Source organism: Pelobates fuscus, chromosome 4 (assembly GCF_036172605.1).
Source record: "Pelobates fuscus isolate aPelFus1 chromosome 4, aPelFus1.pri, whole genome shotgun sequence".
Classification (NCBI taxonomy): Eukaryota; Metazoa; Chordata; class Amphibia; order Anura; family Pelobatidae; genus Pelobates; species Pelobates fuscus.
In genome coordinates, this window is record NC_086320.1 from 311483918 (window position 1) to 311496284 (window position 12367).

Here is a 12367-nt window from a genome sequence, read left to right on the forward strand (position 1 = left end):
CGAGGGAGCTGAAGAGGAAGCACCCAGGAGACAGTGCTCCCTCGCGCGCCCGTAGTACCGGCCAGACGGATGACAGCAGGGCCAGCCTCGGGGGGCCCGGAGGTGGCCGGCTCCTGGGCCCCCCAGGAGAAGAGGCTGGCCCAGTGACATACATACCGGGTCGCAGGGCGGCCGGGCCCCCTGGTGGGCCGGGCCGGGTCGAAGCCGCGACCCCTGCGACCCCGGTATGTACGCCACTGGCACAAGCACTAACTTATGGCTAAGATAATCATCGTTAATGATCTCAGCCGAGGAGGTAAGGGGAGTGCACGGGTGAGAACAGCATGCTGCAGGATATAAGGTAAGTAATATACTCCCCCTCCCCCCCTTGCCCAAGCATTTAAATAGTGAGGAAAACTCTAAAGCATAAGTTATACTTGTTTGTATTATTAATTTGATCATGTTCCTTCAAAGAGTTAATGCTTGTAGCTCTGTAGCACAGTTCACTCACCCATATGACACTGCTAGAAAATATGGCAACCGTGCATGTCTTCAAGAACATAGCGCACATCCGCCAATATCTAACGCAAGACGCGGCTGAGATACTGGTTCATGCTGTTGTTCTCTCTCGCCTTGACTACTGCAATCCCCTTCTCACTGGTCTTACATGTTCCCAGCTTGCACCGCTGCAATCTATAATGAATGCGGCTGCGAGGCTTATTTTCCTGTCCGGTCGCACCTCCCACGCCTCCACGCTCTGTCAGTCCCTGCATTGACTTCCAGTTAGATATAGGGCCCAATTCAAAATTCTGGCGCTTGCTTACAAATCCCTACATAATGCTGCTCCAACATACCTATCCTCCGTCATACACAAGTATGTCCCATCGAGACCCCTGCGCTCAGCCCAAGACCTACGCCTATCCTCTGCCCGGATCCCCACCTCTGATGCTCACCTTCAAGACTTCTCCAGGGCTGCACCTATTCTGTGGAACTCCCTTCCCTCCTCAATCAGACTTTCACCCAGCCTCCACTCCTTCAAAAAATCTTTGAAAACTCACTTCATCATTAAAGCATATCAATTAAACTGTCAGCAGGCTTCTCATCCCCCACCCCATGACTCCTTTCCTGCAACTGTCAAAAATGACCTACCAAGCACTCAATAAACCCTTCTCTAACAAACTATTTAATTCCCCTACTTTAACCCTTTGTGTCACTATACCCCACTCCCTCTAGCATGTAAGCTCATCGAGCAGGGCCCTATACCCCCTCTGTTCCTGTATGTCCAGTGGTCTGATCTCAATTATGTGTCTGTTAGTCCACCCATTGTACAGCGCTACGGAATTTGTTGGCGCTATATAAATAATAAAATAATAATAATAATGTATTGCACCTCTCTGTTGCCTCCATGTATGTACCTGTGGCACCCTGTGCAATGGATGAGAGTATGTTTATTTCACTAATCCGCACTGCATTAGTCACTTCAGTAAACACTGAAATAAAAGACCACTCCACACCCACAAAGCTTTTCACTTGGCACTAATACAATTGGGGACAGAAACATCTCCTCGGTTATCAATCAGACAGCCAGGGGTTTTTCTAACACATCCGTCAGTTCCTTAGTGAGAACGGAAGTGGCAGGCGCGCTGGGCTAATGCGAGCTTGCCTTCCCTCTTCTTAATGAGCTGTGCTACAGCTCACTGAGAATCATAGGAAAGACATAATTGTAGCTCCAGGACATACGTTTCTTAATGAGTAGCGTCTATTAGGATTTGGATATTCCCTGGCACAGAAAGAAAGTCTGTGTCGAGAAAGAGGGCAGGTCTTTCAAAGGCTGCAGACAGCAGTTCTGTAGCTTTTGCATGCTTTTATTTTTTTTTATATATATCCCAAAGAAAATGCAGAATTAAATGCATGCATGTTTTCATTTTGGTATATCTAATAAATAGTGTTTTTTTTTAGTGATGCTACTTTAACTAAAATCTACTGAATTTAAATCTACTGAATGGACATTTACTATACTTTAGTTGCTGCATTCTTTTGTGTAATATATAAAATACTTATTTACTATGGTTATTATTCAAGAAATATATATTTTTATCTTACTAAGTAAAGAATAATACAATACTTTTACAATAACAATGTTCACTAGATAAAAAGCTTGCATAACAGGCTAATAATCACAATGTCTCAGCAACATAAGTTACTAAAATCCATGAATAAAAGTGCAATAAGTATCTTAAGTGCACGGAATGTGATATTTCAGTTTCTACATTTCAATATTCAACTCCTTTTTCAGGTTTTACTTGAATTCATGATGTAGAATAGGTTTCATTTCATATCGTCTAATTAGGCACCTATGCGGGACTTTCGATATATGCACAGTTATGGCTGGAAATAATCATGACTTGGTTATGAGAAGGTCATTTTAAAAAGGTTAATTGCTTTTCTATTAACAAGGAATACAACAAAAATAATTACTGACACTTTACAGATAACTAGGAATATATTGTAACTTTTAAATCATAATATTCCCAGATATTAAAACCATGTATAATTCCTCAAATGATCATGCAATGTTTCTACTAAACTATTAATAGCACTACGTTTAAATACATTATTTTCAGTATATTGAAATATAATAATGATTCCATTACAGCCATTTAAGGTCTGTAGGTCAGAGAAGAGAAGACTATCATTAAATTAGGAAATGGTCAAAATAGCAAAAGTAGAAAAATGGTTCTACTCTACTCTACTATTCTACTTTTCCAATGTAGCTATTTTTAATTTAAAGCTTTCTATTCCCTTGTCAATTATCCACAGCTTCCAGTTTAGTTAGTAAAGTCAGCTTGGTTTATTCACTAAATGGTGAGTTCATGACAATTGACAACCAGATGATAAATTAAGCTAAATATATTAGCTGGAAGTTTCTTTAAAGCTTTTTTTATTTTTATATTTTACTCAATACTGCCTTTTTGTCCTAAAATGCACAATACATTTGTCTATTCACAACTCACGGTTTACTGGATACATTATTGTAATTTAATAATTGTCAAGGGAGGTTCAATACATTTAATGTGAGCGTATACTAAAGATACTACAATAAGGACTCACTTGGAGAGCAAGTCATGTTATTGCAAATTGCTCAAGTAGATCAGTTTCTCAGAAAGTCAATGTCAAATTTGACGAAGCTTCTTTCAAGTTAATCTCTTGAGCCGAATTAAGAGAAAATCAACCTAGGCAGTCTCTGGTAATTTTAAATCTGCTCTCTATATCTACAGGTGCTCTGAATTTGCAGGCGCTCCACAAAATCATTGTTGATATTTATTTTGAGAAAAACATTTGTGAAATCAAGTTCAGATTTCATATAGACAGGGCTGATCCTAGGGTCACTGATGCCTGGGTGCAAGGATATTTATTTCTGCGCTTCTGGTGATCGTAGATATATTGCCAATTCCTCCTCTTCACAAACATAGCCATTCTAACCCTACCCATTTTCTATGGAAACCACTCCACCTCTTTGGGCACCCCAACTTTACCAGGTAACAAGTCACTCACTTCCTACAGTGCCAGCTTTGCCACCAAAAAGCTTCCCAGCTTCTACATGCCATCTCTGTCCCAATACAGCTTCCCAGTGCCATCTTTGTCCCAAAATGGGTAATCAGTGCCATCTTTGCCCCAAAATGGCTAATCAGTGTCATTTCTCTTTCCAAACAGCTTACCAGTGCCATATCTTTCAAATAGCTTGTCAGCTCTATCCTAATGCCAGGAGATGTCATTATCTTTGCTTTCCAGCTCTGGGTGAGGGTGAGGGAAGGAGTCTATTAGAAGGGGCAAGTCTAACCTGTGTGGGCAGAGCATATCAGTGCACTCTTCTCTCTTCAGAGCGCCTGAGCCCTGTGTACCCAGCACACTCGCCCAGAATCGGCTCTGCATTTAGACCAATTATAAAATGCGACACATTTTCCACAACACAGAAATTTTGATAAATGTTGATACAATAACTTTGCATTTAATATCAAGCAATGTTGATATATATTATGGGACATACTAAGCATATACTTAATATTCTACCTCTTTATAGCCACAGTATCCAAGTGTAGAACATGTTTCAAAACAGAATTTGGGATAAATTATTCTATAATTACAATTCAATTTGGTAATGTATTGCAAATGTGTTAGTATCAGCTATAGTCTGCTGGTGGATGAAGCTTGCCTGTGTCTGATAGAAAGCAACGTCATATGGAATTTACAATATCTCATAAATTAATGAGGAACCATCAGCTCCCTGGGACAACAATGAAAATCACCTATAAAGCATGTTTATATGTTTTATATGTTGCTTCTTTATATTTTAAATGTGTAGGAAATATTTAGCAATTAAGGTCACATTCCAGTTCTTTCCTCGCACATCCAGGGCAGGCAGTTCATTAGGGGGGGGTAAACAGAAAATTTGTTTGTGTTTCTTCACCTTCACAAACTATGTTCAATGAAAGGAAATGGTGGCGCTTATAACGATGTTTAATAAGGAGCCAAAATGGAGGTGTACACAGTTCAACAGCAGAACTAAATACTGCATTGGGATTTTTTAACTGTACTTTTGTTGTTCATACATCACAAAACCATACGTTTTAAAATAAAAGGATCAAGAGCAGTGGTTTCCAACCCAGTCCTCAAGTACATCCTACCATTACAGGATTTACAGATTACCCTATTGTGTCTAACATGTTGTTTTTTTTTTCTTTCTAAAAACACAACTAGGTAATCCCTAAATCCTGTCCTGTTAGGGGGTACTTGAGGACTGGGTTGGGAACCACTGATCTAGAGGATGCTTGCCCAATAACCTCCAAAATGTACAGAAATAGGATTTCAGTATATAGCAAAGAAAGATTTTCCTCTGGTCGTGTCAAGGGTGTCTTGCATGTATATCAAGTTGAAATATACGGTAGTTTTCACAAGAAAGTAATCTATGGGTTTTTTTTCAGCATAGCAAGTGATAGACTATACATGAAATATTTTGTCACTTCAACAATTAGTTAGGCGGCTGCAGCCATCTATAACCTATCATTCTCAGTATGAAGCTACTGTTTGAGATAGCATTTCACAATTAGGATCATAATGCCTTTTATATTAACAGACAATGAGTTGACAGGCAACTAGCAAATTGGCACCAAAACAGAGACAGTTGTAGCATAACTCATTTTAAGAATTACTATGCAAGCTAGACTTGCACACGGCAAAAGTATTTTGTTACCCCAAAACAATTTGTCTACAAGAACAAAATAAATTATTAGTTCAGGAGATCCAAAATTCATTGATGGGGTGTTTTGTTTCAGATGAATTAATTCAGGAAAAAAGATTAGGGAAAGGTGTTTTTACCTCTTGGAAATTAAACAATAAAACCTTTTTTTTAACTCACGCTTAACTCACAACCTAAGATGGTGGCCCTGCTTGATCGGGAAGAAATTTCTACAGGCTCAGATGAGCCCAACTGCTCTAGTAATCTCGCAGATATATGGTGTATATTGCAAAATCTACACAAAAAGCCATCACCTTGGTGTTGGGCAATTTAGAGACAGTTCTCCATTCTGACTTGGAGAAAGTAAAATAAGGTTTTTAACAATTAAATGCCAGAGTTATAGACCTCAAAGTGGCAGGTAATACTACCCTGATGTAGGTGATACAGGTTCAGAGCAGAGCTGACCCACTTTCAACAACTTGCCACAGATACATTGAAGATTTGGATAACCATGGGAGGAGAAGCAACCTTTATATTAGGAGTGTAACTGAGACCGAGGGATAAGAAAACATTATGCATATTCTTACTGTCATTTTCATTCGAACTTAGGTAGGCCTGTAGAAACCCCAGTTGAATTTTATAGAACACATTGAACATTGAACAAATCCTCTATTAACTCTTCACATAGAGACATTTTCTAGTCTACACTACAAGTTAGAATAGTTTTTAAACATGACAGAAGCTTTAACCAAAAAATGTATTAAATACCATTGGGGATGCAAACACAGATTACGCATCCTGTATAAAGGCCATGTCCTACTGATCCAACATCCCTGCTTGGCACAAGACCTACTCCACCTGCTTCATTGCCCTGCAAACCCAGGTGGATTACCACCCATACCTGGAAAACTCTGACCAGTACCCCTATATGCAACATATTCACCCTGCATGATTGAGGGGAATGGTTACTCAGGCCTTTATTTCACTCCAGTTATACATGCTCACTTTTTTTTCTGTTGATTTTAATCTTTACTTGTATGCTCGGCTTCTACCAGTAAATCAAATATTGCACTTTTGCAAATTCAAGGATTGTGTCCCATGACTCCTATTGATATGGCTATATGATTACGCCTCAGGTCCATTGACCTATTTACCTTGTTTTGATTTCACTAATTAAATTTCCCCCCCAGACAACAGTTAACTTTGTACAGTTTAATTAACTTTTCTTTTTATTATTATTCTTGCACACTGATGGGTCGATGCCTTATATTGTTGGTGACTCCTGATGATGTGACTCCAGGTATTATATTATGTTACTATGCTTATGGTACATTTTACACTTCTATCTGTAAATGCTATAAAGCTTGTTCAGCCTATGAAAAGGATGTGTTCTCTCAGATGATTGGAATCCTTAAAAGCATCAATAGTGCTTCTTCAAGAAACTCATATTTGTGTATTACTTCTGCTCCACTGATTCATGATATTCATTATGCATTGGGAATTTAGTAATAATCTTTTAACTAAATCTAGAGGTATTGCGATCCTGATGTCATGCTCCTTGTCCTTCCAAATTATTGACCAAAGAGTTTCCATAGATGCTAGATACATCATTGTTAAAGATTTAGTGATTAACCAAAAAAAACTTTTGTGAATATTTATTTACCTAACACTAAGCAATGAACTCTATTGCAATTGTTTTTGTTTTGTGATCATTTATTTACCCAACACTTATCAACGTATGCTCATGCAAAATATTGAAGATGAACTTCATTCATTTCAGGAGGATGTGACAATGCTGGGAGAAGATTGAATTTGTTTGGATCCTTGTCTGTTTTTGCCTGTTAGAGATGAGGACTTTGGGAGTTACTGTCCTCCTCTTAATCAAGGTGGAAACATTCCCACAGACAATTTGAAAGTCTACATATCATTGTTTGCCAAGTCATGCAAGAATCGAGAACAATGTGACAGTTATAGATCCAATAGATCCATATCCATTTTTCATAACAAAGTTGTTCAAAAAGATATGAGCTATATGACTTAGTCTTCTTCTCCCTGGGCTAGTTCACCTGGATCAAGTGGACTTCATACGTAAACGAGAAGTAAAACAAAACACTACACATGTTTTAAGCTTACTACTTCATGCTCATACTAATGAGATCTCTTCCAATTTTTCTTGACTGAAAAGGCATTTGACAGGGTGGACTGGCCCTACCTTGAAACGGTGTTTTATTACCTGTGATTTGGGGGGAGATGGAGGACCTGGATGAAAACATTAAATCTAACCTCATTGCTAACATATTGGATTAAACACTCATAAAAAAAATCTTTCTACAAAAAGTTGAACAAAAAAAAATGCAGCCAATATATTGCATTTTGAAATGCACAAGCAATCAGTGGCACTGAAGTTACTGCAACACCAAACTGTATTACGTTTACTTGTATTATCTAAATCAGTAAATTAAAGTTGTCACTGATTGGCTAGGTACAACAGAAGCCTAACCAACCACCTCACTAATCTCACACTAGGATCAGTGACACAGACTATCTCTTACTTTTACACAGGTACAGCAATAAAACCCCAATCCTTGTCTGCTGGTCTGTCTCTCTCAATAGCTGAAACCAAAGTGTATGGAAGAATCCTGCTTGGAAATGTATCTGTTTTACTGCCCCTCCTTTTTTCTTTCTTTCGGGCACTTAACTTGATCTGTTAATCAAATCAACATTTAGTTGCTGTCCCTCTGACATCTTTTTTTTTCCCCACCACTTTGTTGTAGAGAAGATCCAGCCCACATGATTAGTCAGATCTCTTGTGTATAATGGAAAACTGAGCTGCTTATTTACTCTCATAAAAAAAAACAGCTTCTCATCAATTCTATGTTCCCTTTTTGGCACAATTGCTTGGATTCTGTATTCTAAATCAAACAAAACTTCATTGCACTTACATCACTCTCATGGCCTTCTCGGAGATTGTATGTAAGATCTTGCTGTATATCATCTACAAACTTATGTGCATATTCTGGATAAAAGTCCAAAACTTCATAAAGGCCTTTGAGGATAATGCATTGTAGATCACAGTAGGTGAGAGCTTTTACATCTGCATTTGTTTTGATCACTTGGTCTTTAATAGATAAATTTGCTCCAATTAAGTCTCCTTTACCTGTAAGCAAAAACAAAACCTTTTAGTAGAATAATCTTCTCAGACAAGATGCACATTATCAAAGCAAATCTGTCGAAGCATGTCCTAATGGTCTTCTTTTAAACAGTATACAGAATTCCATAACCCCATCATTGTAGGGAAATATAAAATAGTATATTTAACTTTTTTAGTATTGTTCCTATACTGCTGGACTAATAGCATATCATATAATAATAACCGAAATTTGATGTTAATATTTTTTCTATACCTTTAATCTTCTTGAAGATTTGCTGTAGGCATAAATGCATCAGTGTAAACCATTTTTTTATTTCACATTTCAAATGAATATTGCAAAATTAAATATATTTTAGATAGGTATCACTTAAAAGTAACTTTGGCAAGATGGACAGTAAGTCGTTAATGGCAAAGAATCGAGCAGTGAGACTGCAGGGGCATGATCTGTACTCCAAAATGGATTTATTAAGCCAAAGTTGTTTTGGTACCTATAGTGTCCCCTTAAAATTCACTTTGAATTCTCCCTTTAGTGAATAATTCTGTAAGAGAACAAAAATGAAAATCAGATGAATTGCAAGTATTTATAAAACTTTGAGAAAATAGCTAGTTTCTCTAATATGTTAAACTATTATTTCCCTGCATAATATTTGTAAAAAAAAATTTTTTTCATGTGCCAAAATGGCAATTGGTGAAACTGGAATTGCTATCATTTTAATATTACATATGTTTTACGTAAATGTAAATTGAAAACTGCATGAGAGAGAAGAGATGGATTGTGCAGTCTCACAAATTCAAGTCAATGAATCTCCAACAGGGAGTTAAGCAAGCTGAACTCACCATTATCTTTGATTCTGTTTTTATATTTAATTTCCCAATGCAGGACACATTACAAGCTTTCCTAAATATAAAATCACTGTTTAAAGATAGATTCAGGACAAAGGAAAATTAACCTTTTAATCATATACAAAACTATGCCATTCAAATGTATTTTCATGAAGTTAAAAGGTTAAAATATTTTATGTATTTTATTCTCTTTTGTAGTTATACTTGTGACATTCTCTTGCAAAGAAGTTTTGTTTGTTTATATTGTTGATTTCCCCAGACATGTAGTTAAAACGGTGACTGGCGCCCCTTTCGCTGTGAATAAATGGTTAATTAACCATTTATTTGCTTACCTTAATCCAACGCCAGGCTCCCTCGGCGCTGGTGACCTCTCCTCCTCCATCGACGTCAGCTCCCGAGTGGAGCCGAATGCGCATGCGTGGCCAGAGGTGCGCGCACATTGAAACCCGCCAATAGGAAAGCATTACTCAGTGTTTTCCTATGGGGATCTTTTTTGATGCTGGAGGTCCGTGAGGATGCCCAGCATCAAATAAATGTGATTTACTTGGTGTAAATCGCGGAAGCGCATCTAGTGGCTGTCAGGGAGACAGCCACTAGAGGCTGGATTAACCCTGCAGTGTTAACATAGAGTTTTTCCTGAAACTGCTATGTTTTCAGCTGCAGGGTTAAAACTAGTGGGACCTGGCACCCAGACCAACTTCATTGAGCTAAAGTGGTTTGGGTGCCTATAGTGGTCCTTAATAAGGGTTAATAAGTAAGTAGGGGTTTAGCAAAATACCCCTTTCTGTCTCATCAGAGGTTTTTTTTCACCCGAAACTGAAAGAAGCAAGGTGAATTGTTAGTGTAGGACTTACCTAAGAGATTTGCCTTGCCGTGGCACGTTAACTTACACTCAAGTGGCCACTGGATTAATACTAGAAAATCCACCAGTTATTTAAATGGGCATAGGGATTTGGGATAGTGGGCAAGTAACTATTTTCTTTGATTTTTATTGTAAGTATTATATAGTGGATTGTATTTATATAACAATAAACATAAATTATACAGTAATATAAAATACTGCAAGAATTATTCTGTGAAGCGAAGATTTTGTCTCCATTTCACTATTAAGCTATTCCCAAATTGCTTTGATTGCACTTAAAAACTGTCTGAAACAGTAACTTAGCTAAAGAAATAATGAGCAGCTTTCACCTCTAACCAGTACATATAACGATAGCAAAATGTATGTACATTTAGCCACTATCCTCTTTCTTTACTTCCAGAAGCAAATATTTGGAGAACTGCACATACTGGTCTCATTCCAATTGTCAAGTAGTAGACTGTTCATTTTATTGCCAAGCATGAAACTAATGCTACTTTTAGAAAATGAAATTGTGTATTTTAACCTATTTACATGAAAATATAACACGTCTCATGCTGCTCACAAATTATAGGAGCAGTAATGCCTCTAAAATTAATATGTTGCATAACAAATATATTCCTAGTTAATACATCTCATATGAATAGATTCCTTAATAAGAGATAGGTTTAATATTGATATACAGAATAATAATTTCCCCTTAGAACACAGTGGAATAATTACTCGATGTTCCCAGAGTTAAAGAAGCATTTCAGGACTAAGTGGCTAGATGATGCCAATATCATGAAATAATACCTAGAAACACATGTAAAGATTCGAATAAAAATTAAAACAAAATAAAATAGAAAAGGTTCTTGGCTGTAAATATGCAGGATTTGAATCTTCAGCAGTGAGCTTTGCACATACTAGACAGTCACATTTATGATGTTCCCACAGCTTTATGGTGCTGCTGAGCTTAACCCATAAGAAAGACTGCATGGGCATTGTATGAGTATAGATCAATAGATCTGTGGAATTTGTTGGTGCTATATAAATAATACCATAATAATAATAATAATAATAATAATAATAATAATAATCAATAAGAACTTTTCTAATGTAGAAATAACTAGTCATCGTTTACAGTGGTAATTTTTATAGCAAAAGTAAAATTTTAACAGTTGGGAAAGAAGGATAAAAGGCTTGTGTTGAAAAACTAATCATTACTTAACAAAATATTTATGAAAACAGCTAAGATTACTAACTTTAATGTATTCTATTGACTGAAGAGTGTATTCTATAAATTTAATGAGGGAATTGAAAATATAGGCTAAGCGCCAAGAAATTTTTTTACTTTGCAGGATTTTTATTATTGTGTTTACTTATCCTCTACATTTAACAAATATCTATTTTTGCGGTGTGAAAAATAAAATGAAATGAAGAAATCCACACCTTTTTATTCTACATCTAGACGTCTCCATCTTAGCCCCCTGTCAATCATTGTTATAAACTGTATCTTTTGCACTTGACAGTAAGCACAGAGAAAGTATACAGAAGGGTTGAAATTAAACAGCGATTCTATTTCTACTCATTATATTTGCAATGCTTGCCCTGACCCTGCCTTGTGTGAAATGGATTATAATGACATTTTCCAATGTTTTAATGTAATGTATCTATATTTGAAAGAAAACAGGCTATCCCATTAAAAAAGGTTTAACGTTTTAGAGGATTTTCAGTGTTTTATTCAACGATAAAGACTCAACAATTCTTTTCCACCTCAATGAGAAGCCTCTGATTAGAGTATTCCTTGACACACAGACTGAAAGTATATAATGGGGACGAAGGTAAGGGTTTGCAAAGGCAACAACAAGTCTGCAGCTTTTTCAAGCTGTTTTTTCATATACCCCCCCAAGGAATACATACAGAACAAAATACAGGCATATTTTCATTGGGGTTATATCTACAAAATTACTTAACAAAAAGTCAATAGATTACTAAAAATATTTTTTTTAAAGAATTTCACTGAATTGTTCCTTGAAATCATCAATAAATCGACAACTCTTTGTTTAGTGTATAAATGCTAAAGAATATGTTCAAACTATTTTCTTATTGGAGGATTCAACAGCGTACCTACAGATACTGAGGCGCAAGCAGTGTAATTGATACAATGCATATGTATAATATGTTTTTGTATATTATTTCATTTAAATTCCTGGTTTTGGACTCTATATAAAAATGTTTATTGTTAGAAGCCAAGTAATGTTTCTAAAATAAAATTGGTCATAAAGATGATGATTTATGTGTAGTTTTTAATTCAAAC

The 12367-nt window shown here is 36.6% G+C and overlaps 1 protein-coding gene across 1 annotated transcript in view; it reads right to left on the reverse strand.

The window, feature by feature from the left end:
- KCNH8 (potassium voltage-gated channel subfamily H member 8) overlaps positions 1-12367 on the reverse strand; it is a 461858-nt gene that overhangs the window by 40704 nt on the left and 408787 nt on the right. The window contains exon 11 of the mRNA XM_063452300.1: positions 8158-8372. Coding sequence (XP_063308370.1) covers positions 8158-8372 — 215 coding nt within the window. The remainder of the gene's footprint in view (positions 1-8157; positions 8373-12367) is intronic.